The sequence below is a fragment of the Mustelus asterias genome, chromosome 15, assembly GCF_964213995.1.
Source record: "Mustelus asterias chromosome 15, sMusAst1.hap1.1, whole genome shotgun sequence".
NCBI lineage: Eukaryota > Metazoa > Chordata > Chondrichthyes > Carcharhiniformes > Triakidae > Mustelus > Mustelus asterias.
The window spans coordinates 103,442,617-103,469,895 of record NC_135815.1 but is presented as its reverse complement, the minus strand read 5'-3'; the positions used below and the strand labels follow the sequence as shown (position 1 = coordinate 103,469,895).

Below are 27,279 nucleotides of genomic sequence, written 5' to 3'. Positions count from 1 at the left end.
CTAAATTTGCTGATGATATAAAGATATGTAGGAAAGTAAATTGTGAAAAGGACATGAGAAGGCTGCTAGGGGCTAAGTGAGTGAGCAAAGACCTGGCAAATGGAGTGTAATGTGAGAAAATGTGCAATTGCCCAATTTGGCAGAAAGAATGGTGAGAGATTGCAGAGCTCGGAGATGCAAACGGATCTAGGTATCTTAGTGCATTAAACATAAAAGGTTAGTTTGTAGATGCAGCAAATAATTAGGAAAACTAATAGCGGGTTATTGTTTATTGTTAAGGGAATTGATTACAAAAGTAGACTGGTTATGCTTCAGTTCTGCAGGACATTGGTGAGACCACATCTGGAGTGCTGTGTGCAGTATTGGTCTCTTTATATAAGGAAGGATGTAAATGGGGTGAAAGCAGTTCAGAGAAGGTTTACTAAATTAATGCCTGAAATGGGCAGGCTGTCCTATGAGGAACGGTTGGGCAGGCTAAGATTTTATCTGCTGGAGTTTAGAAGAGTAAGAGGAAACTTGATTGAAACATATAAGATGCAGAGGGATCTTGACAGGGTGGATCTGGAAATGATTGTGGCAGAATCTAGAACTACTGCTCAATGTTTAAAAATAAGAGATCACTCATTTAAGACAGAGATGAGGAGAAAAACTTTCTCTCAGAGGGTCATGAATCTTTGAAACTCTCTTCCCCAAAAAGCAACAGAAGCAGGGCCTTTAATGCTTTAAAGACAGAGCTAAATGTTTGATAAGCAAGGGGGTAAAAGGGTTTCAGGTTGGTGGGAATGTGGATTTGAGGTTACAATCGGATCAGCCATAAACAAGGTGGCCTACTCCTGCTCCAAATCCCTCATTCCTGCTCTTTCATCTTAGCCCTACAAAAATCCTCGTCCATATTTTTGTATCTAATTTAAAGAAAATTACTCTCCATTTTGTTCACCATTGGGTCAAGTTTTCATAGTCTGATTTATGAAGTACACATTGAACAAGACCATTCTACCAGACTGACAATTTTGTTATTTTCTATGTCTCTCTCACTTCTGGATTCATTGAATCTGAAACAGAAAGAGATCATTTGGCTGATTGTTCCTGTGCTGAATCTTTGAAAGAGTTATATAATCAATCTCTCTTCCCCGCTCTTTCATCTTAGTCCTCGAAAAATTATTTTTTCAAGTATATATCTCATTTTCTTTTCAAGCTACTATTGAACCTCATGCCACTACCCTATTAGACAGTGCATTTCTGATCATAACTCAAACGTAAAAAAAACTTTTAATTTGTCAATTATCTCAAATTTGTGCCCAAATTTGCCAAAGCTCCATAAACAGTACTTTCCAAACCTCTACTACTGAGATAAAAAGGCAACAGATGCAAGGGAACACCACCTGCCAGCTGCTTCCAAGTCACAATTGTTTACAATTTAATAGATGATTTGGAGTTGGGGACCAAGTATAGTGTGTCAAAATTTGCAGATGACACTAAGAGAGTGGTAGAGCAAAATGTGCAAGAACAGTGAAAGTCTGCAGAGGGATATAGATAGTTTAAGTGAGTTGGCAAGGGTCTGGCAGATGGAGTACAATGTTGGTAAAAGTGAGGTCATCCATTTTGATAGGAATAACAGCAAAATGGACTATTATTTAAATAGTAAAAAATTGCAGCATGCTGCTGTGCAGAGTGACCTGGGTGTCCTTGTGCATGAATCACAGAAAGTTGGTTTGCAGGTGCAGCAGGTAATTAAGAAGGCAACTGGAATTTTGTCCTTCATTGCTAGAGGGATGGAGTTTAAACACAGCGAGTTTATGTTGCAACTGGATAAGGTGCTGGTGAGGCCACATCTCCAGTACTGTGCACAGTTTTGGTCTCCTTACTTGAGAAAGGATGTACTGGCACTGGAGGGGATGCAGAGGAGATTCACTAGGTTAATTGCGGAATTGAGAGGGTTGGTTTATGAGGAGAGACTGAGTAGACTGGGACTATACTCATTGGAATTTAGAAGAGTGGGGATCTCATAGAAACATATAAAATTATAAAGGGAATAAATAAGATAGAAGCAGGGAGGTTTTTTCCACTGGAGGGTGAAACTGGAACTAGGGGGCATAACCTCAAAATAAGGGGGAGCAAATTTAGGACTGAGTTGAGGAGAAACTTCTTCACCCAAGGGTTGTGAATCTATGGAATTCCCTGTCCAGTGAAGCAGTTGAGGCTACCTCATTGATTGCTTTTAAGGCAAAGATCGATAGCTTTTTGAATAGTAAAGGAATTAAGGGTTATGGTGAGCAGGCGGGTAAGTGGAGCTGACTCCACGAAAAGATCAGCCATGATCTTATTGAATGGTGGAGCAGGCTCGAGGGGCCAGATGGCCTACGCCTGCTCCTAGTTCTTATGTTTACACACCATCCTGACTTGGAACCATATTGCTGTAGCTTCACTGCCGAGTCAAAAACTTGGAATTTCCTTACACCACATGGGCTGCAGTGGTTCAAGAAGGGGGCACACCACCACCTTCTCATGGGCAACTAGGGTTGGGCAAATTTTGAGCAGCTGTTTTAAATAGATGCACATAATAGATTCTCACCAATTTTTACAGCTGCTCCATAAAAAACATCCCTTACAGATGTATCATAGCTTGGTATGGTCCCTGCTCTGACCAAGACTGCAAGAAACTACAAAGGATTGTGAACAAAGCCCAGTCCATCACACAAACCAGCCTCCCATCCATTGACTCTGTCTACACTTGCTGCTGCCTCGGAAAAGCAACCAGCATAATCAAGGACCCCATGCACCCCAGACATACTCTCTTCCAACTTCTTCCATCAGGAAAAAGATACAAAAGTCTGAGGTCACGTACCAACCAACTCAAGAACAGCTTCTTCCCTGATGCCATCAGAGTTTTGAATAGACCTACCTTATATTAAGTTGACCTTTCTCTATACCCTAGCTATGACTGTAACACTGCATTCTGCACCCTCATCTTTCCTTCTCTATGATGGTATGCTTTGTCTATAGAGTGCACAAGAAACAATACTTTTCACTGTATACTAATACATGTGACAATAATAGATCAAATTAAATCAAATCTCTGGGTGAAGAAATAGTGTAGCGGTGGTGTAATGGTATTGTCACCGCACAAGTAATCCAGAGACCCAGGGCAAGATTTGGGGACCCAGTTTTAAAAGTTAAGTCTACAAATGCAGTTCCAACATCAATACTTTTATATATTTTTTCAGAAACATTCCATTCATTTTAAGGGAATCATTTCACATTTGCCTAAATGCTGGGAATACGAAGAATAAAAATAAAACCAGTTCCTAATGACCACAAATTTGCTCTTCCTGGACTGCAATATATCATTAAGTGAAACTGAAGGAGAGTTTCACAAGAGTTCACAGCTAGTCAGCTAGCATTTCTTAAACACAAACATTTAATCTATTTCACAATCCAGCATCCAAAATAACTGTGCATTGGCATGCACATCACAGAGATTGGATATGCTCGACACAGAATTAACAGCTTGGAACATCAGCACCGAGTACTGGCCACAAATAATTACGTCAGTACAAAAACAACCTTTATTTTTATATTATGTCTTTAATATAGTAAAATGTATCAGTACTTCGCAGCAATCATTCTACATCACGAGAATGGGTCCCTTTCACATGCACTCAAGTTATATTTTGAGTGATATTCTTGGAACATTCCTCTTCATGAAATTTACTAATGTAAGTCAGAGATATTTTTATTCATTCAGGTTCTTAGTTTTAACAATAATTTTGCTATTAAAGTTTCATCAAGACAAACATACATATAAAGCAGCATTTCATCTCTTTACCTTCCCTGCCCAAACCTGTCCCTTCCAAAAGCTTTGAAAGCTAACATTAGTGCACACCCAATATCTCAGGTTGGATGAGAAAGCTATTATGCTGACACTCTATGACTCCATGGCTGAATGTTCCTTTCAGTTAACATTGATAAGCATCTTTTGTGGACTGGATGTCAATCTAAGCTACCAACCATACTATAATTCAATGCTAGCTGACCGTGGAGCTATTTAAAAACTGACTGCATCAGCCTCCCAATAGCCAAGAATAAAAAGGAAGCCTCACAGCAGCAGGGATCCGCGTTCGATTCCAGCCTCAGGTGACAGTGTGAAGTTTGCACGTTCTTCCCCATGTCTGCGTGGGTTTGCTCCGGGTTTTCCGGTTTTTTCCCACAGTCCAAAGAGATGCAGGTAAGGTAGGCAATGTTACATGAAACATTATACTCATTCAATCCAAGGCTCCCCCAAACAGGGAAAGTTGATGGCCAGGACATTATATCAGATTACTCTGCATGCACTTACAATGCTGCCATTACAATTACACAAAACAGTTCTGATGAAAGGTCATCTTGACTGAAAGTTTCACCTCTGTTTCTCTTTCCACAGGTGGTGTGTGACCTGCTGAGTATTTCTACCAATTTTGTTTATATTTCAAAATTCCAGCAACCGCAGTATTTTGCATTTATATATAAAGTATGTTTGTTTACATTACTACCTTGCCACGCATAGATGAGCTGATGAGAGTATTGCAGAGTAATAGGCAAAAGAGATAAAGGTCAAACACCAATAAAAATAAGCATTTCAAACACATGTTGACTACAATGTATATCTCAGGAACTATCACCAGGTGAAATGATCAATAACATTCTCGGAATGCTGAAAGTTGTCTAAATGCTCACTAGTTTGCAGTAATCAATTCCAAATGTGCACATGAAATGATTCAGGTTTTAATATGCAAAAGACCACCTTTATATAAAGACTGCCTGATATCAATCCCATCGCTGGCAATTGCCAACATATTTCACTATAGCTAACCATTACTCCTGATAAGTCATGTAAAATGAAAGGTCAGCTCTACCCATGGATCATCCACGATGCATTAGTTACTTCCTAAATTTGTATGCCTGTGCAGTACAACCTCACCATCTAAAAGGTCGATGGTGTACTTATCTTGATATGAATCACACAAGCCTGTCATAGAAGGCTATCCTCCTGTCTTCCACTAAAAGCGAAACAAATTCCTTTTACATTATCGGTATTTAGACCAAATACATTTACAAATTCACATTCAGGGTAAATAGGTAAATGCAAAAAAAATTTACATCTTGTGAGTTTATTATGCCTGCTTTAAAAGCTGCAGTTCCGAGCATCTGCTCAGCCAGTCAAGTGTTTCCCATTATCTGGTTATAGTACTTGCACAACACAATTAGCTTTGGCATGACATATAACCATGTGTCAAACAGTGCCCAGAATTATTTTGAACCCTCCCCACTTAACTGCTGATATACAATCTGTTCTTACACAAAAAGCAACACTCAACTTTATAGTTCTCATTCGGGATTCATCATCAGTGATGATGGGTGCACTACTATGCTGATCAGCTGTCTCTGCATCTGGTGGCCTTTAAATAAACCACTAGCATTTTAAATGCTATCCCATTCAAGACAGGACCTTGTACTCCAGAGTTATGATGGAGAGGATGCCCACATAGGGTTGGGAGTGGGTGCAGGCATGTCAACTAGCTGCAGGCAGTGAAAGATTTTACCCTCATGCTGGTTGCAGCAGCACTGGGTTAACTTCCATAGTGTGTGAATCCACATCTGCTCATGTGGTATGCACTAACGGATTGTTATCAAGAGGAAATCCAAAGGCATTGGGTCACGTCGGGAACATTACAGCAGCATCCACGGGGCCTTGAGCCAGATCGGATTCAGCTAGGTGCTTGATGTTTTTCTAAATATAATGAAGCACCTTCAGTGAGCAGGGCTATATCTCTGAACATGTTCTGAAACGATGAGGATGGTTTCCTTCCATCCTATGCAGACATTAGGTTCGACCTCTACAGGTGTGCAGCATGTCCTTTTAATTTATTTTGGCTAAGCCAATATGCTGCTTCACAAATAGAATTCAACTGCTGTCAGCTGTTACTTGCTCCAAGCCCTGCGCAAGTTATTTTGCTGTATTTGCATTTATTGGGCAAGGGAAAAGAAAGACAGCCACAATGCTGATTTGGCTACATCTTTCATAGTTAGGTTGGGGGTTTCTAGAGTTCCTTGTGACTGTTTAGCTCCAGCACAGATAGATTAGTCAGTTATGAAGCATTTAATTTAAAAGATTTAGTTCTGATAAAAATGGAATTCAGTTTGAGTAGCACAGATTGAATTGTGGTTCAATCACCACCGAACTGAAAGAGCCTTCAATACCCATGCAATCCAGGACATGAAACTCCCACCTGGTGTGCTGGCTGGGATGTTCACCTCCACTGCTTTCTGGGGAAGAGAATTCCATAGACTGACAATCTGCCGAGAAAAAGATTCTCCTTATCTCTGTCTTAAAAAAGACACCTCTTAGTCTTTAACTGTGTCATCTAGTTCTGGATTCCCCCATAAGAGGAAACATCTTGGGTAGTACAGTGGTTAGCACTGTTGCCTCCCAGCACCAGAGACCAAGTTCGATTCCATCCTTGGGTGACTGCCTATGTGGAGTTTGCACGTTCTCCCTGTGTCTGCGTGGGTTTCCTCCAGGTTCTACAGTTTCCTCCCATAGTCCAAAGATGTGCTGGTTAGGTTGATTGGCCAAGCTAAATTGCCCCTTAGTGTCCCAAGATGTGTAGGTTAGAGGGATTAGCGGGGTAAACACTTGGGGTTAAGGGAATGGGGCCAGGGGGACGAGGCCTGGGTAAGATGCTCTGTTGGAGAGTCGGTGTGAATGGCCTCCTTTTGCACTGTAGGGATTCTATGATCTTGCTGACATCTACCCTATAAAGTCCCCTCAGGATTTGTATATTTCAATAAGATCGCCTCTCATTCTTCTAAATTCCAATGGATAAAGGCCCAACATGTTCAACCTGTTTTATAAGAGAAGTCTTTTGCAACATGTCGCTTGGAGTACACAGTGTTTTTAAAAGTCATTTGAGGGTTCTGATCATGTGCAGGTTTTGGAGGGCTTTTCAGTCTACAAGCAAGACCTATGTTACTAGTACTCCTGTTTTCATAGTTATTTCTGCTATTACGACTCTGCTAAGCTACTGTTAGTTTTAAACTTCATTATCTTAACTTATAAAAAAGCTTCTTCTTTAAAACTATACATTTGACTACCTTTATTGTGGTCTCAAGTTACCACATCTTTCGTCCCAGAAATGAGTTAAATGAATCTTCTCTGAATGCCCTGAGTGCAACGATATCCATTCTAAACTCAGGAGACCAAAACTGTATCCAGTATTCCAGATCTGGTCACACCAAAACCCTATACAGTTGCAGTCAAATGTCACCACTTTTATATGCCATTCCTCTTTCAATAAATGCCAACATTCATTTACAGCTCCTGTAGACCCATTTTTGTTTCTTAACTTGCCACATTTTCACACCTTTTTGCCTCGTACACCATCATCCTTTTTGTAATTTAATCACTCCTGACTTCCACTCTATATCACACATCTTCCCTTTTGCTCTTTCCCTCATCACCCTATCCCTGCCTCTGATGCTATTTCAAACCTGTTACATTTTTATTTTTTTCCAGTTCTGATGAAAGGTCATCAAGCTGAAATGTTAACTCGGTTACTGGCAGACTCGCTGCCTATTTTCAGCATTTGCTGCTTTTAGTCCTTCATTTTACATCCAAGTTCCTAATTCTCAACTCAAAAATATAAAAATATCTACACCTTCTAACTGCAAGAAATTGGCAAATGAAGATCATGATGGAGGGAACAGGTTGGGGGTGAGGAAGATGAGCCACTGAGATATTCCAAAATTAAGGTAGCACCTTTCATTACAGTCACACCTCTAACTAAAAGGCTACTTTTAGGCTACACCTATTTTCAGAAAAGCAGGCACTTGAGATTAACATCTTGCAGCTAGTACAAAAATATAAATAGAAAATAACGTGGATGTTGAAAAATGAAATAAATAGTGAAAATGCTATACTCAGTTGGTCAGGAGTATGTGTGAAAGAGAGAGAAATCAAGTTAGGGTTTCATGTTGACATTTCATCAGAACTTGTATCTTGACCAAGATGTAAATATGATAACAATGGACACATAAAATAAGAGTTTTACGGCACAACCCAATTTATATATGCCAGCTCCCAGAAAAGTGATATTCCCTTAGTTCCCGTAAACATTTTCTTGTTGAAATATTGACCCATTTGCCATTTAGAAGCTATTCTGGATTCTGTTTCCACCACTGTTTCTTGTAGGGCATTTTATTTCTTTCCAGTCTTGTGCAAAAATCTTTTAGACTCGCTCTTCATTATTTTGATGATGATCTTAAATCTGTCCTTTAGTTACTGACATACTGCCCAGTGGAAATAGCTTTTCCAAATGTACCTTTCAAAATCCTTCATGGTATCAATCCCATTGATGAGATCCCCTTTTAGCCTTCCCTGTTCTAATGAATAACTGAACAAAGAGGTAACAATTCACAGCAGCCAGCTCACATTTTAATACATCAAATTGCTGGAATAACAGAGAGCTGGCTCAGCATCTAAGAAGACAGGTTCATGTTTCAGCAGGACCATATCTGCATTTTTCAGAATTTACTTGCTGGAAATCTTTTGTTTTCAGTTCTGATTTCCAATGTTCGCAGTAACCCTTTCTTCTTCTTCCAGCAATTTATCAGTTTATTAGTATCTTTAATCAGTCAACTTTAAAATATGTAAATACTTAGTATTGTGAGTGCAAACATGGTGGGCGGCACGGTGGCACAGTGGTTAGCACTACTGCTTCACAGCACCAGAAACCCAGGTTTGATTCCTGGCTTGGGTCACTGTCTGTGTGGAGTCTGCACGTTCTCCCCGTGTCTGCATGGGTTTCCTCCGGGTGCTCCGGTTTCCTCCCACAGTCTGAAAGACGTGCTGGTTCAATGCATTGAACTGAACAAGCACCGGAGTGTGGCGACTCAGGGAATTTCACAGTATCTACATTGCAGCGCAATGTAAGCCTTACTTGTGACTAATAAATAAACTTTATTTATTTATTTTAGTATCTATCTCACAATCATAGAATCATAGAAACCCTACAGCACAGAAAGAGGCCATTCGACCCATCGAGTCTGCACCGACCACAATCCCACCCAGGCCCTACCCCCATATCCCTACATATTTACCCACTAATCCCTCTAACCTACGCATCTCAGGAACTAAGGGCAATTTTAGCATGGCCAATCAACCTAACCCGCACATCTTTGGACTGTGGGAGGAAACCGGAGCACCCGGAGGAAACCCACGCAGACACAAGGAGAACGTGCAAACTCCACACAGACAGTGACCCAAGCCGGGAATCGAACCCAGGTCCCTGGAGCTGTGAAGCAGCAGTGCTAACCACTGTGCTACCGTGCCGCCCTGGAAGGTTTTGGTATTTTCTGAATATATTGCAGCTATATTCCTGAGCGATTCACCAATGAGTATTGAAGTTGCTGTGCTATTTTACTGCCAATGTGCAAAATTTTCATCATAGGGAAGAAACAATCTTGCTTTAATAAATGTCTCATTTACACACCTGTATAATATCTGCAAAACACATCATGAAAACCTGCTCAATTATATTTTTCCTTATTGGTATGTTAAGTTTGTAAAAAGTATGTAAAAGCTTTTCGAATTGCAGATCAGGCAATTTCACAGTTGAAAAGTTAAAGTCTTCAAAGGGAAAATTGGAATGAGTTTAGGTTGCTTTACAGATAAAATACTGGTGTGCTAGTCAAGTTCACTGACAATAAACCATCTGGCTCCTCCAACTGATGAACATAGGTATTGCATACCAAAATCATCAAAACCTGCATGTGTGTTCCGAGGGAATTAGAATACTGTGTATTCAGTGGATATTTATTGGTACATAAATTCCATCTGTTGAAAGCTGCTGTTTGTCTGTACAGAGCTTACACTATTTACAAGTACCCTATACTTCGATTCTACGATGTATCGCTCACTCCAGCCAGTCTATTATCTGGCCTGAAGCGTAGTGCTATAAAAAGGTTACTGTATTTATGCCTGTTGCACACTGGCACTTCAATTTCTGTAAATTCCCTACAGATTTGTGATGTTACAATCACTGATAAATACTCTCATGCCGGTTTCTCTTTAAAAACAGCACATGCCTGCAGTCTCCATCTTAAATGCCAAAGGTTAGGGTTTCCTCCAATATCTACACCTTCTATAGATTTAGGTGCCAACTGTTTATAAGTGACATTTGAATCAAAGTAGTAAACTAATCACAAATCTGACTTGCAGCAATCACATCCCTCAAACATTGTTCAGTCTTGGAATATAAGTTGAATAAATGTGGTCGGAATGAAGATTACACTCCTGTCACGTGTATCTTTCCAATATTTAGCGAGGACACCTGACACCCTTTTCAAAAGCCAGATGAGGTTATTATCTGTAAAACCAGCCAGTAGGTAGTCAAAATCAGCATCAGAAATGCTTTCACTTTGGTTTCACTGAAAAGGCTTACACCCCACAGATAATCAAATAATTCACACTTCAGCTCAAACTATACTTACATGCAATCGCTGTTTGAGTTCCTTGACCTTCGCACTATCCTGTGAAGTGTCTTCTTTCTCTGCTGCATTGGCCAACAGATCGGCTTCACTCTCAGCTTCCTGCAACCACTTAAGACACCCTTCCAACTCCTGCAGCAGGTTCTGCAGTTGCTTTAGTTCATTCTCCAGGTATCCAACTCTCTCGCTGGCTCTGACAGGAGCAATAAAGATGGCAGAGTTTGAGGTCAGGAGACCACAACAGAGAAAACTACAACAAATGGGAGTGACATAAACTATAGAACATGGATTATAAAGACACGAGTGCTTAAAAATATTCAAATTCTCCTGAGGAATTTTCAAGTTAAATTAATTATTCATAAGCAAGCAGCACCTTTGATTTATAGAATCATCACATTAAAGCCCATTTTGATATTAAGCAGAATTAAGTACTAGTTTGGACATAGGGTTAACCTGTCCTGTCAAATCACATGTCACTTGACTTTGCCACCATGCTCCCTTCTCTACCATTCAAGTCTGTCTAGTTATTATGCTGTTCTTACCATCCACACAGAAAGATATAGACCTATGGCAGGTAGAAGAGATTAGTTTAAATTGGCATCATGTTTGCACAACGTCGTGGGCCGAAGGGCCTGTTCCTGTGCTGTACTGTTCTACGTTAGCTTCCACTGTTACAACAGAGATTAGTGGATTACTCAGGTTAAGGTGAATACATGCAGAATGTGTAAAGAATGAATGGTGAGGGAATTATAGGATGCAGCAGTTAAGAGCAAACACAAAGGAATAGGGCGGCACAGTAGCACAGTGGTTAGCACTGCTGCTTCACAGCTCCAGGGACCTGGGTTCGATTCCCGGCTTGGTTCACTGTCTGTGTGGAGTTTGCACATTCTCCTCGTGTCTGCGTGGGTTTCCTCTGGGTGCTCCGGTTTCCTCCCACAGTCCAAAGATGTGCGGGTTAGGTTGATTGGCCATGCTAAAAATTGCCCTTAGTGTCCTGAGATGTGTATGTTAGAGGGATTAGTGGGTAAATATGTAGGGATATGGGGGTAGGGCCTGGGTGGGATTGTGGTCGGTGCAGGCTCGATGGGCCGAATGGCCTCTTTCTGTACTGTAGGGTTTCTATGAAACTGGTCCATTCATTCCGTGTGTTGTGTTAATTTATTATTCTTCTATTTCTTCACATAAACATAGTAATGACTCTTTGCTTCAAGCCGATTGCAGTTGACATGAAGAAGTGAAAGATGAGGAAATATCTATTTGGATCATTACTGCTGCTATTTTAGATCAGACAGACCCACTGAAGCATCTGATGGGTAAGTAAACCCCCTACCCCATACAAATCTCTCTCGTTCCAATGACAGCAGTGGGTGCTATATTTACTGAAGTACAGTCCCATCTCTCGCTGGTGACTTCTTACATCTAAAGAGTTGACAGGATTTCCAATTCTGAGATGCATCCTACCCAAGCCCAATTCTGACCTTGCCTCACATCACATACAGTATTTCCAGTCGAGAGCTGTACAATTATGGATGTGGGAACTTTGACTGATTTTTACCCAAACCCCCCAACCTCAGATAACCTCTTCATTTGAACAAAAGCTGGAGTAAGTCAGAAGGATCTCTCACAGCTTTAGGTACAGGAGGTTAAATATACAGACTATGATCTCAAAAGGATCACAGGTCAGAGAATTGGAATGATAGCGTTACCATCTCATCTCTTCCAACCCTACATTTGAGCTCAGTTCTCCAATAAGAGTGGGAGGGCTGCATTAATCCTGGAGATGAATGGTCTGCTGTCCATCAGCCACCAGTACAGACCTCCAGACCCTGCACCAGATCTAACACTGGGCTCTCAAACACAGAATTCTCTACATAGAAATGCGTTAGACTATTTTATCATTAATTCTCGGGTTGCGAGGGCTGCTGTCAGGACCAATGTTTATTGTCCATCCCTGGTTACCCTATAGCTCGTTAGGCCACTTTGGCGGGAAATTAAGAGTAAACCAAGGTGACATGGAAATGGCATCTCCGACCTGAGCCAGAACTGGTAAGGAATAGGAAAAGAAAGACTTGCATTTCATAGAATCTTTCATAATTTCAACATATCTAAAAGCACCTTACAGGCAATAAAGTACTTTAGTGAAATGTGGTCATTATTGTAATCTAAGAAACATGGCAGCTCCCACAAACAATATGATAATGACCAGATCATCTTTTTGAGTGGTGTTGGTTAAGTACTAGCCACGTTCTTACAAATAGTCTGATTTATTAGAAATGAAAGGACATAAGTGAACTGGTGAGTTTTACAACTATCTGACACAATCTATTTAACTTCAGATTTTTTTGTAACTGAAGACAAATTCACTAATTGCCAGAATGAGAACTGAATTACCACTGCAAGTAATATGACCACTACACGAGCATATCTTTCTTGAATGTACCACTCCATGGAGTGATGAGGTGGGTTAAGTCAGAACTGAAAGAAGAACAGAACGAAAGGAAAAACCAGTCCATTCCGATCAGCCAGTCAGCAATTAATAATATAATCACTCAATAATATAGTTGTTTGAACAAGGACCAGGAACAGGCTGTCAATGCACTCTCTCAGCCAAACAACAGAGAACAAAACAACCAGATGGAAGCAAGGAAAATGAACAAGTATAGATGGAATATCTGAATCACACATGCACACAACAAATAATGGCCAGGATTCTCCGATCTCATTCGCTCCACCAATGCTATCAGCGAGAATGGAGAATATGATTCTCAGCCAAAAGCTCATTGATTGCAGTGGGACCAGAGAATCCCAGCCGTATAATCTGGTTCCGGTCTGTGGAATCATTTCATCTCACCTTTGATTAATATTATTCCAGGATGTATTGATGCCATCTGTAACCTCTTTCACCTTCCGTGTATCATCTGCTGCATAATCACGGAGTAGTTTACTGGACAGGTCATTGAATGCAGCCACTGTAAACTGCCCTTTGTGTAATTCTTGTAGGAAGTGCTGAAAAACAGATAGTACAAAACACAGAGAGGTACAGGTCGTGTCCAAAGCACAAACATACTTAGATAATGCCTAGATAATACTCCCAGCACCACTTCTTCTCTTTCAGATATATGTCATATTTTCTATTGCCATTCCCAACTATTTTTATTTATTTAGAAAGGGAAATACTATTCAAAAAGGGCAACAGGTCAGTCCCCTGCATTTCTCTCAAGGCAGTCACATGCAAGGACATGATTCCTCGGGCACTGGTCCCATCATTAAGTTGCCCAGTCGTTCATTCTACAAACATCGGCCTAAACAGATACCATTTTAAGTTTTTTTTTCTGGGTGTTCCAGGGAAGTGGGGGAGGAGATTTCCTCTGTAAATGAAGTGCAACAAAATTGTAAACCATATTATACAAAAATATATTTGCAATTTCATTATGCAGGGTTAAAGCAACAAACAAACTGGAATCAGCTTTTGTGCTATAATCAATTCTTCTTTTGCCCTGATGTTAGTTAGAGTCACAATTCAATCCAATTCCAAAGGATGGTCTGCCTTCCACTGCTGAGCTTGCAGTTCAAAGTACCATAAATGTACAAGACCACTGATCAAACTGTTAATTATTACATTCTTGTCATCACTTATGTCAAGGCTGTAGCACACAGTCTTGTAGGGGCCTGCATGATAGACTTGGGGTCAGTTATCTGATGATTTTCATTGATGAAAGCAGACAGCAAAAACAGTTTTCAGTTGTACAGTTTAACAATCTGCTAAACACCTTCACAAGCAGAATCAGCAGTATACATGTAGACCAAAATTATTAAACTTCCATCTGTTTATGGTTCAGCATTGTGGTTGCTCTGAAAGGCTACCAGCCTGCAGTTTGTGCATGAATCATAGATGATGATCCTAACTCCCACTGTTGCAGCATTTATAAAGCACTGCTCAATAGATTTTCTCACGTAACATGGTGCTTATCCATTCACTGCAGGGGAATTGAAACGGCAGTATGAATGGAGCTGCAGGAAGCAGCACGAACAAGAGTTTTGGCTGCCGCAGAAAGGCAAATCACAACCTTTTAGGGTGAGGAGGGATCCAAGAACTTGAAGAGGAGAGGGGTGGGGGTTTTGTCGAGCAGGTGGCAAGGAATTTTGGGGATGACATCTTGGAGGTTTGCCCCTGATGCATACAGGATACCCCTGAATGAGGTGTCCTCCCTTCCCGCCATTTTACATCGGGACCATATGAAACAGTCAACCCGCTCCTGCCTGCCCACGCCAACTGTATTATGACCTGAGCAGTGTATTATCCTAGTCAGCAGGCTTGTGAATAAATCTATTTGATTCACTTACATATGGCAGGTGGTGATTTTGACAGCCACCCACCTAGTGTTTTATTGGGGTCCACTCAGGAGTAAGAGGGGAGGTGATGGGTTTGCCAGCCAACATATTTTGTGTGCCCTCCAAACCCATGTCAAAAGTACACCAGGTGGCAGCTGTAACCTCTAGCTCCAAATACATGAAAAGTTAAAACAATGCTGGAAGATTTGCTTGGCTTGTGATAAAGTGAGCGTCTCGAGTAATACTCTCACTGTGAAATACAATTCTGGAGGTTAGAAATTACCAGGCTGAGAAAGGAAAAGGGCAGAAGCAAACTTTTGGGAGCCCAGAATCACTTTGGACAGCTTGTAAGAGAATTGAATGTTTATTTGGAGGACAGTTAAGTTAAAAGTTTTGTTCTGTAGTTTAAAGTGTAAGCTGCCTACAGGAGTACAGGAACAGGAACTTGATGCAATTATACAGGGCCTTGGTGAGGCCACACCTGGAATATTGCATGGAGTTTTGATCTTTTCTGAGGAAGGATGTTCTCGCTCTAGCGAGGGTGCAAAGAAGATTGCTGCATTACCAGATTGATTGCTGGGATGGCAGGACTGATATATGAAGGGTCATGGTGTGGAGATGTCGGCGTTGGACTGGGGTAAATACAGTAAGAGTTTTAACAACACCAGGTTCTTTTTATTTGGTAGCAAATGCAGATTTCCACTCCATCTGACCAGGGAGCAGTGCTCCGAAAGCTAATGGCATTTGCTACCAAATAAACCTGTTGGACTTTAATCTGGTGTTGTTTAAACTCTTCATATGAAGGGTCATCCAGACTCGAAATATTGGCTTTATTCTCCCTCCACAGATGCTGTCAGACCTGCCTAGATTTTCCAGCATTTTCTGTTTTTCTTTTCAGATTCCAGCATCCGCAGTATTTTGCTTTTATATAAGGATAAAATTGTCAAACTAAGGACTTCAAAACATTGCGTACTTTAATCATCAGGTGAAAGGAGATTTGCTGGAATGCATCTCAGAAGTTAAAGATATTAGCAATTAAACCAATTCTCAGTCATATGAAAGGATGAACCTTAAGAATCCCGTAGAGAGCACTTTAAATCCTAACTGTTACTTGCATTTGGGTGACTAGAGGTTAAACATAGTGATGGCGGCATGATGGACTGTTTAATGGAAGTTCTGGCAACACGGGGTGTGGGAGCAAGGATACTACTTGGGCTGTATGTAATAAGTGAGTTGATAAAATGTATGGAGTGGTGTAAGCTGTTATATTTTGGATAAAGTTTATAAAAACTCTTTACTATGGTGATGACTTTTCCCTTTTTTTGTATTCATCCGTGGACATGGGAACCGCTGGCTGGCCAGTATTTACTGCCCATCCTTAGTTGCCCTTGAGACGGTGATGGTGAGCCGCCTTCTTGAATCGCTGCAGTCCATGTCCTGTGGGTTGACCCACAATGCCGTTAGGAAGGGAATTCCAGGATTTTGACCCAGCAACTGTGAAGGAACAGCGATATATTTCCAAGTCAGGCTGGTGAGTGGATTGGAGGGGAACTTGCAGGTGGTGATGTTCCCATTTATCTGCTGCCCTTGTCCTTCTCGATGGAAGTGCTCGTGGGTTTGGAAGGTGTTGTCTAAGGATCTTTGGTGAATTGGTGCAGTGCATCTTGTAGATAGTACACACTGATGCTACTGAGCATCGATGGTGGAGGGATGTTTGTAGATGTGTTGCCAATCAAGCGGGCTGCTTTGTCCTGAATGGTGTCAAGCTTCTTGAGTGTTGTTGGAGCTGCATCCATCCAGGCAAATGAGGAGTATTCCATCACACTCCTGACTTCTGCCTTGTGGATAGGCTTTGGGGAGTCAGGAGGTGAGTTACTCACCGCAGTATTCCTAGCCTCTGACATGCTCTTGTAGCCACTGTGTTTATGAGGCGAGTCCAGTTGAGCTTTTGGTCAATGGTAACCCCAAGGATGTTGACAGTGGGGGAATTCAGTGATGGTTCAGTGAATGTCAAGAGGTGATTGTTAGAGTGTGCATATTGGTGATGGTCATTGCCTGGCATTTGTGCAGCACGAATGTTATTTGCCTTGTCAGCCGAAGCCTGGATAATGTCCAAATCCTATTGCATTTGAACATGGACTGCTTCAGTATCTGAGGAGTTGCAAATGGTGAATATTGTGCAATCATCGGAAACAACCCTCTGATCTTATGATGGAAGGAAGGTCATTGATGAAGCAGTGAAAGGGTTGGGGCTAGGACACTACCCTGCAGGACTCCTGCAGAGATATCCTGGAGCTGAGATGACTAACCCTCCACAACCACAACTATCTTCCTATGTACCAGGTACGACTCCAACCAGCGGAGAGTTTGCCCCCCGATACCCATTGACTCTGGTTTTCCTAGGGCTCCTTGATGCCACACTCGATCGAATGCGGCCTTGATGTCAAGGGCAGTCACTCTCACCCCACCTCTGGAATTCAGCTTTCATCCATTTTTGAGCCAAGGTTGTAATGAGGTCAGGAGCTAAGTGACCCTGGCAAAACCCAAACTGGGCGTTACCGAGCAGGTTATTGCTGAGCAGGTGCTGCTTGATAGCACTGTTGGTGACTCCTTCCATCACTTTACTGATGACTGAGAGTAGACTGACTGGGCATTAATGGGCCGGGTTGAATTTGTCCTGCTTTTTGTGTATAAGACATACCTGGCATTTTTCCACATTGTCAGGTAGATGCCACTGTTGTAACTGGCTGGAAGAGTTTGACTTAGGGGAGCGGCAAGTTCAGGAGCACAAGTCTTCAGTACTATTGTTGGAATGTTAACAGGGCTCATTGCCTTTGCAGTATCCAGTGCCTCCAAACATTTTGTGGTATCACGTAGAGTGAATCGAATTGGCTGGAGTCTGGCATCTAAGATGCTGGTTACCACTGGAGGAGGCCGAGATTGATCATCCACTCAGCACTTCTGGCTGAAGATTTCTGCAAATGCTTCACCCTCAACTCTTGCACTGATATGTGGGCTCCTGCCTCATTGAAGATGGGGATATTTGTAGAGCCTCCTCCTCCAGTGAATTGTTTAATTGTCCACCACCATTCATGACTGGATGTGGAAGGACTGCAGAGCTTAGATCTGATCCGTTGGTTGTGGGATTGCTTAGCTCTATCACTTGCTGTTTTTACCTTTTGGCATGCAAGTAGTCCTGTTTGGTAGCTTCACCAGGTTGACACCTCATTTTTAGGTATGCTTGGTGCTGCCCCTGGTATGCCCTCCTGCATTCTCCATTGAACCAGGGTTGTTCCTCTGGTTTGATGGTAATGGTTGAATGGGGGATATGCCGGGCCATGAGGTTGCAGATTGTGCTGGAGTACAATTCCGCTGCTGCTGATGGCCCACAGCACCTCATGGAGTCTTGAGTTCCGAGATCTGTCCCATTTAGCATGGTGATAGTGCCACAACACGATGGAGTTAATCTCAATGTGAACCACAGAACCACAGAAAATTACAGCTCAGAAACAGGCCTTTTGGCCCTTCTTGTCTGTGCCGAACCATTTTTTGCCTAGTCCCACTGACCTGCACTTGGACCATATCCCTCCACACCCCTCTCATCCGTGAACCCATCCAAGTTTTTCTTAAATGTTAAAAGTGACCCCGCATTTACCACTTTATCCGGCAGCTCATTCCACACTCCCACCACTCTCTGCGTGAAGAAGCCCCCCCTAATATTCCCTTTAAACTTTTCTCCTTTCACTCTTAACCTATGCCCTCTGGTTTTTTTCTCCCCTAGCCTCAGTGGAAAAAGCCTGCTTGCATTCACTCTATCTATACCCATCAAAATCTTATACACCTCTATCAAATCTCCCCTCAATCTTCTACGCTCCAGGGAATAAAGTCCCAACCTATTCAATCTCTCTCTGTAACTCAGCTTCTCAAGTCCCGGCAACATCCTTGTGAACCCTCTCTGCACTCTTTCAACCATATTTACATCCTTCCTGTAACTAGGTGACCAAAACTGTACACTATACTCCAAATTCGGCCTCACCAATGCCTTATATAACCTTACCATAACACTCCAACTTTCATACTCGATACTCCGATTTATAAAGGCCAATGTACCAAAGACACTCTTTACGACCCTATCCACCTGTGACATCACTTTTAGGGAATTCTGTACCTGTATTCCCAGATCCCTCTGTTCAACTACACTCTTCAGAGTCCTACCATTTACCCTGTACGTTCTACTTTGGTTTGTCCTTCCAATGTGCAATATCTCACACTTGTCTGTGTTAAATTACATTTGCAATTTTTCAGTCCATTTTTCTAGTTGGTCCAAATCCCTCTGCAAGCTTTGAAAACCTTCCTCACTGTCCATTACACCTCCAATCTTTGTATCATCAGCAAACTTGCTGATCCAATTTACCACATTATCATCCAGATCATTGATATAGATGACAAACAACAATGGACCCAACACCGATCCCTGCAGCACACCACTAGTCACAGGCCTCCCCTCAGAGAAGCAATCCTCCACAACCACTCTCTGGCTTCTTCCATTGATGTGGAGATGCCGGTGTTGGACTGGGGTAAACACAGTAAGAAGTTTAACAACACCAGGTTAAAGTCCAACAGGTTTATTTGGTAGCAAAAGCCACACAAGCTTTCGGAGCTCTAAGCCCCTTCTTCAGGTGAGTGGGAATTCTGTTCACAAACAGAGCATATAAAGACACAAACTCAATTTACATGAATAATGGTTGGAATGCGAATACTTACAACTAATCAAGTCTTTAAGAAACAAAACAATGTGAGTGTCTTGTCTGGAGACAATACACATCTTTTTAGCCTGTCTTGATGCTCTCTCCACTCACATTGTTTTGTTTCTTAAAGACTTGATTAGTTGTAAGTATTCGCATTCCAACCATTATTCATGTAAATTGAGTTTGTGTCTTTATATGCTCTGTTTGTGAACAGAATTCCCACTCACCTGAAGAAGGGGCTTAGAGCTCCGAAAGCTTGTGTGGCTTTTGCTACCAAATAAACCTGTTGGACTTTAACCTGGTGTTGTTAAACTTCTTACTGTGTTCTTGCATTGAGCCAGTGTCTAATCCAATTTACTACCTCCCCATGTATACCTAGCGACTGAACCTTCCTAACTAACCTCCCATGAGGGACCTTGTCAAAGGCTTGCTGAAATCCAGGTAGACAACATCCACCGCCTTCCCTTCATCCACTTTCCTGGTAACCTCCTCGAAAAACTCTAATAGATTGGTCAAACATGACCTACCACGCACAAAGCCATGTTGACTCTCCCTAATAAGTCCTTAGTGAAGGTAGAACTTCGTCTCCACAAGGACTGTATGGTGGTCACTCTCACCAATACTGTCATGGATAGATGCATCTGCAGCCGGCAGTTTGGTAAGGATGAAGTCAAGTATGTTATTTCCTCTTGTCAGTTCCTTTACCACCTGCTGCAGACCCACTCTAGCAGTTATATCCTTTAGGACCTGACCAGCTCGATCAGTAGTGCTACTGCCCAGCCCCTCTTGATGGTGGACATGGAAATCCCACACCCAAACGACATTTTGCGCCCTTGCCACCCTCAGTGCTTCTTCCAAGTGTTGTTCAACATAGAGGAGTATTCATTCATCAGCTGAAGGAGGACAGTACATGGTAACCAGCAAGAGGTTTCCTTGCCCATGTTTAACCTGAAACCATGAAACTTCATGGAGTGCAGAGTCAATGTTAAGGACTCTCAGGGCAATTCCCCCCCGACTGTATGCCACTGTGCCGCCACCGCTGCTGGGTCTGTCCTGCCGGTGGGACAGGACATATCCAGGGATGGTAATGGTGGTGTCTGGGATGTTATCTGGAAAGTATGATTCGGTGAGAATGACTACGAGCCCGATTTTACCATTTTGATTCTAAGTGCTGAATCTGGACGCAGTTCAGATCCGACTTGGAAATCTGTTCTCAGGCACCCCCATACACACTTCACCTGAAAAAAAAATCATGAGTCTAAATCGCGCTGTGGGCGGGGCTTATAGCGCACAAAACGATTGGAGCTTTGAACTGCGCATGCGCAGCGAGAAAACAATTTGAAAAACGCGCCCGTCACATCACTCCCAGGCCGCAAAAAGCGGATAAAGCGGCTTGGGAGCGAAAAGCGGGAGCGATGGCCCCCACAGACACTGCTCCACCCCCACAACATAACTGTCCCCCTTATCCACCTATCCCCACCCTGCTACCTAGACCGATCGCAACCCCCTGCCCTCCTTCCCCCTCCACCGATCGCCCGCAGAGTGGGAGCGGATCCCCTTCCCCCACCAGACAATGATCGGCCTCACCCCCCTCCCCCAGAGAATAATCTGGCCTCCCTCCTCCATCCCCACCAGACAACGATTGGGCCTTCTCCCCCCCCCCCCCCCCCCCGCACCAGACAACGATTGGGCATCCTCTCCTCTCCTCCCCCCCCGCTCCCCCCTCCCCCTTCCCTCCCCCCCCTTCCTCCCCCCCCCTTCCCTCCCCCCCCCTTCCCTCCCCCCCTCCCCTTCCCCCCTCCCCTCCCCCCCTCCTTCCCTCCCCCCCCCTTCCTTCCCTCCCCCCCCCCCTTCCTTCCCTCCCCCCCCCCTTCCTTCCCTCCCCCCCCCCCTTCCTTCCCTCCCCCCCCCCCCCCCGGAACGCCCAAAACAGACCTTTGCCGAGCATGTCTGTTTTGCGCCCAATCTGGATGGGCAAACGCGATGGTAAAGGGGGAAATGCTAGTAAAGTTGGGCAGGCAGCCCATTAATTCAATTTAAATGCATGCAAATACATTTAAATCGTCGTTGCACCCATTTCGGGCGCTATTTGGATCGTAGCCATTTTCAGGCCTTGGTAAAGTGGGCATCTGCGCGGACACGGGCGCCGATCGCATTAATGGCCTCACGCCCGACTTTACCAAGTTTTCGCACCAAAACCCGGGCGCAACGCAATGGTAAAATCAGGCCCTATGGCGGCACGGTAGCACAGTAGTTAGCACTGCTGCTTCACAGCTCCAGGGTCCCGGGTTCGATTCCCGGCTCGGGTCACTGTCTGTGTGGAGTTTGCACATTCTCCTCGTGTCTGCGTGGGTTTCCTCCGGGTGCTCCGGTTTCCTCCCACAGTCCAAAGATGTGCGGGTTAGGTTGATTGGCCAGGTTAAAAATTGCCCCTTAGAGTCCTGGGATGCGTTGGTTAGAGGGATTAGCGGGTAAAATATGTGGGGTGGGATTGTGGTCGGTGCAGACTCGATGGGCCGAATGGCCTCCTTCTGCACTGTAGGGTTTCTATGTCAGGCTGTTGCTTGACTACTCTGTGAGACAGCTCTGCCAATTTTGGCACTAGCCCCCCAGATGTTCGTACGGTGGACTTTGAAGGGTCGACAGGACTGTTTGTTTCGCTGTTGTCTTTTCTGGTGCCTAGGTCGATGCCAGGTGGTCCGTCCGGTTTCATTTGATTGTTGAGACTGAGTAGCGATTGATACAACTGAATGGCTTGCTAGGCCATTTCAGAGGGCAGTTGAGACTCAACCACATTGCTGTGGCTCTGGAGTCACATGTAGGCCAGACCAGGTAAGGGTGGCAGATTTCCTTCCCTAAAGGACATTAGTGAACCAGATGGGTTTTTCCAACAATCGACAATGGTTTCATGCTCATCAGTAGATTTTTAATTCCAGATATTTTTGATTGAATTCAAATTTCACCATCTGCCATGGTGGGATTCGAACCCGGGTCCACAGAACATTAGCTGAGTTTCTGGATTAATAGTCTCGCGATAATACTACTAGGCCATCGGTGGAGGTGTTACAATTATAAAGTTCATTCGATTGCTATGTTTTGAAATTTCAGTAAAATGAAGAGAGTGATTATGTGAACAGTTCTGAAGTCTGCCTCACACCAGGCCGGGGTGGTTTGATTGTTAGAGATTAAAGAGAGATAAGATTGTTTTACAGGAAAAAGATGCAAGGTGTTTAAGAAAATGGCAGCAGCCAGTGTGCTAACAGTGCGTAAACTGGGAGTCTCCAAAGTTCCAGGAAAGCATTGAGAATGTTGCACTGTAAGCATTTTGCTTTAAACTGAACACAGTTCCAAGGTGAATGAGCATCTTACCCAGGCCCAGTCTCTCAACCCATCCCCGTAACCCAGCATATTTACCATGGCTAATCCACCTAACCTACACATCATTGGACACTGGGGGAAAATTTAGCATGGCCAATCCACCTAACCTGCACATCTTTGGACTATAGGAGGAAACCAGAGCATCCAGAGGAAATCCACGCAGACACAGGGAGAATGTGCAAACTCCACAGAGCCAGTCACCCAAGGCCAGAATCGACCCTAAGGTCTGTGGCACTATGAGGCAGCACTGCTAACCACTGTGCCACCCCCTGTGACTCACATTGCCAAGGAAATGGGCTTTGAAAGGGGAAGGGTTTCTAAGATATCTCTGAAAACTCATACCGGTTAGTCTGCCATGGTCTGGATGAGAGAGAGAGAATAGTTAGAGGCGGAAAGCCTTTGTGATTCATCGCACCTGAATGCGTTTGGAAGATCAAGCTCAATTGAAAGACCAAATTTGAGAGAAGTTAAAATAACCCTAAAAGATTTGCCTAGTGTCTGCAGTAATACACTCAACTAGAAGGACAATTCTGGGGTTAGAAATTACCACGCTAAGAAAGGAAGAGAACATGAGTAAACTTTTGGGAACCAGGAATCATTTTGGATTGCTTCTGGGAGAATTGCTTAAAGAACAGCATAATGTATACCTGGTAGTGGATTTTTAAGGTTGTGTTAAAATTTCTGTTCCTTAGTTTAAACGATAAATTGCCTACAAAAACAGTATATGGTCAACAGGGATTTTAGTCCGTTACAGTAAAGGTCTTAAATATGAAAGCTTGTGTCATCCACTCAGTTATTAACTAGAGATTCTAATTTATTTTTAAAGTCATCAGTATCTACAGAGATTGGAACACAATCTACAATGGTCAAAATGTTCCCTTTGCTAACAGACTCTGTGGTCAGCTCAAAAAGCTGCTTAGAGATGAGGACCAACAAGTTACCTTGCTTTCTGCTAGCTGTGGGGCAAGTGGATCTGAAGTGACCTGGAGCATGGACTGCAGGCGGATCTCACTTTGACCAACCAGCCGCTCAGTTGCCTGTAACTCCTCCTCCCACTGTATGCTGTCACTGAGCAGCTCTTCCAGCTGCTGCTGCCGTGCTTCCAGTCTGTGATGTGTGTTATCCCATTGGTTCTGGACCCTCACCACTGCACAGAAACATCAACAGGAGATAAACACATGCAAGAACAGATATTCTATTTAAAAGTACATCATCACTGAGCACTGCTGCCTCTCTAGTGTGTCTCCAAATCTAACAATGCATGTGCAGAATAAACTATATTGAATTTTGATTTTTGGAACACCTTCCTGAAAACTCATGAAAATCTATACACCTGATTAAAATATTATATTCACAACTGTGCACCACATAGCTTTAAAACACATGGGAACACCAACAGCTGAAAGTTCCCTTCCAAGACACATACCATCCTGACCTGGATCCTCACCGGGGACAAAGTAGAAAGGGTCGAGAGCTTCAAGTTTTTAGGTGTCCAGATCACCAACAACATGTACTGGTCCCCCCATGCCGACACTATTGTTAAGAAAGCCCCACCAACACCTCTACTTTCTCAGAAGACTAAGGAAATTTGGCATGTCCGCTACGACTCTCGCCAACCTTTACAGATGCACCACAGAAAGCATTCTTTCTGGTTGTATCACAGCTTGGTATGGCTCCTGCTCTGCGCAAGACCACAAGGAACTACAAAAGGTTGTGAATGTCGCCCAATCCATCACGCAAACCAGCCTCCCATCCATTGACTCTGTCTACACTTCCCGTTGCCTCGGCAAAGCAGCCAACATAATTAAGGACCCCACGCACCCCGGACATTCTCTCTTCCACCTTCTTCCGTCGGGAAAAAGATACAAAACCAAGATACATACCAATCGACTCAAGAGCAGCTTCTTCCCTGCTGACGTTTGAATGGACTTACCTTGCATTAAGTTGATCTTTCTCTACACCCTAGCTGTGACTGTAACACTACATTCTGCACTTTCTCATTTCCTTCTCTATGAATGGTATGCTTTGTCTGTATAGTGCGCAAGAAACAATACTTTTCACTGTATGTTAATACATGTGACAATAATAAATCAAATCAAAATAAAAACTATAGCCTTGTTCCTTCGCTGTCGCTGGATTAAAATCCTGGAATTCCCTTTCTAACAGCACGGTGAGTGTAGCTAGACCACTTAGATTTCAGCAGTTCAAGAAGGCACCTCACCACCACTTTCTCAAATGAATGCTGACTGCCCACATCCCACGAAGGAGTACAAAAACCATATTGCTTTCTACTCTTGCGAATAATTGAGTTACAATAGAATTGTGAACTTTTGACAGGTCAGTTTAAAAAAATCTTTCCTAGGCCACTGAGTGAAGCAATTAAAAGACCCAGTTTGGGAACACGCTAGTAATCTGCCCCACATTCATTCTCTGCTTTGTTATTTCTTTTAGCTCCACCTTGTACCAGCATCATCCAGTTCCTCATGGTATAGGAAGCTACAGTACATGGATCTCTCCACCTTTTCTAAAAGGAACCACATGGAAAGTTGATATCTAGCTGCTGAAGCACTGTCACAAATATATCATCGGACAACTGCTCTGTGACCATTTCATACACAATTTCAAGTCTTTCATTCTATTTGCAGGAATAAAAAATGACTACAGACTTCACCGGGTTTACAAGCGGAATTTTACTCACATCGTTCAGTAACTGCAGCTCGCTCCTCAAGGTCAGCTGTTTTATTCTTAAGATTCTGAGCCAGAGTGAAAATAGCATCGAGCTGGGGTTGTCGTTGGTCCAAGTCGTTCTTTGTCGTCTGTGCACAAAGAATTAATATGTGAGCACAGACAAACCCAAACCATACTATTATAATCTCAATCAAATCAATTCCAACCATCCCTTAATCGGAGAATGTAGCTGAATATGTGTTGAAAATGTACAAATAGAGAACCATTATTAAAAGGATAACACTGAGAAGGACAGGAATTAGGAGTTAGGAATGAGCAGATAGAACAGGGAATGGTCACAAAATTGTGTACCCTTAAAATAATTAAATCACCCTGCAAGTCCAAGTGCGCTGCAGAATATAACACATCATGGAATACAGCAGAGTGGTGAAGAAGGCATTCGGCATGCTTGGTTTCATCAGTCAGAACATTGAATATAGGTGTTGGGACGTCTTGTTGAAGTTATACAAGACATTGGTAAGGCCACACTTGGAATACTGTGTGCAATTCTGGTCATCCTATTATAGAAAGGATATTATTAAACTAGAAAGAGTGCAGAAGAGATTTACTAGGATGCTACCGGGACTTGATGGATTGAGTTATAAGGAGAGGCTGGATAGACTGGGACTTTTTCTCTGGAGCGTAGGAGGCTGAGGGGTGATCTTATAGAGGTCTATAAAATAATGAGGGGCATAGACAAGGTAGATAGTCAATATCTTTTCCCAATGGTAGGGGAGTCTAAAACTAGAGGGCATAGGTTTAAGGTGAGAGGGGAGAGATACAAAAGTGTCCATAGGGGCAATGTTTTCACACAGAGTGTGGTGAGTGTCTGGAACAAGCTGCCAGAGGTAGTAGTAGAGGCGGGTACGATGCTTTTAAAAAGCATTTAGATAGTTACATGGGTACGATGGGTATAGAGGGATATGGGCCAAAAGCAGGAAATTGGGGCTTAGGGGTTTAAAAAAAAAGTGTGGCATGGACAAGTTGGGCCAAAGGGCCTGTTTCCACGCTGTAAACCTCTATGACGCTATGACAGCAATCTTTCAGTCTACTGTAATAAAAAACTGCAGTGGTTCAAAAAGGCAGCTCACCACCATCATTTTCTCAAGGGCAATTAGGTCTAACCAGTGACACCCACATCCCGTAAATAAAAAAAAGTAAACCAAACAGTTCTCTGTGGTGGCAGTCTTGATCCTCCACCTTTCTCTCACGGCTAAACCACCCACTGCTCTGTCTCACTAATAAACCCTCCACCTGTCGCATTATTAAACCCTCCGCCTGTCTCACTAATAAACCCTCTGCTGCACTGTCCCATCACCCTTTCATTCTACTAAACCCTCCAATGCTCTGGCCATCACTACCAAATCTTCTCCATTCAGTCCATCTCCCTTCTAAAACTTCTACAACTCAGCCTATCCCTATCCCAGATCCTCCACCATTGATTGGTCAGTTTGAAGCAGCTTTTTGTACTCATCTTGAAAGGTGTTGGTGAAGAAAAGTCCTTGTGTCAATCTTTTCTCATAGAACATAGAACAGTACAGCACATCAGTCTTACATTTCTTCAGAGTTA

The 27,279-nt window shown here is 43.0% G+C and overlaps 1 protein-coding gene across 1 annotated transcript in view; it reads right to left on the bottom strand.

Annotated features, from left to right (window-relative positions):
* LOC144504716 (utrophin-like) overlaps window positions 1-27,279 on the bottom strand; it is a 631,247-nt gene that overhangs the window by 321,546 nt on the left and 282,422 nt on the right. Inside the window, 4 exon segments of the mRNA XM_078230463.1 lie at window positions 10,528-10,717; window positions 13,376-13,530; window positions 23,924-24,129; window positions 25,681-25,798. Coding sequence (XP_078086589.1) covers window positions 10,528-10,717; window positions 13,376-13,530; window positions 23,924-24,129; window positions 25,681-25,798 — 669 coding nt within the window.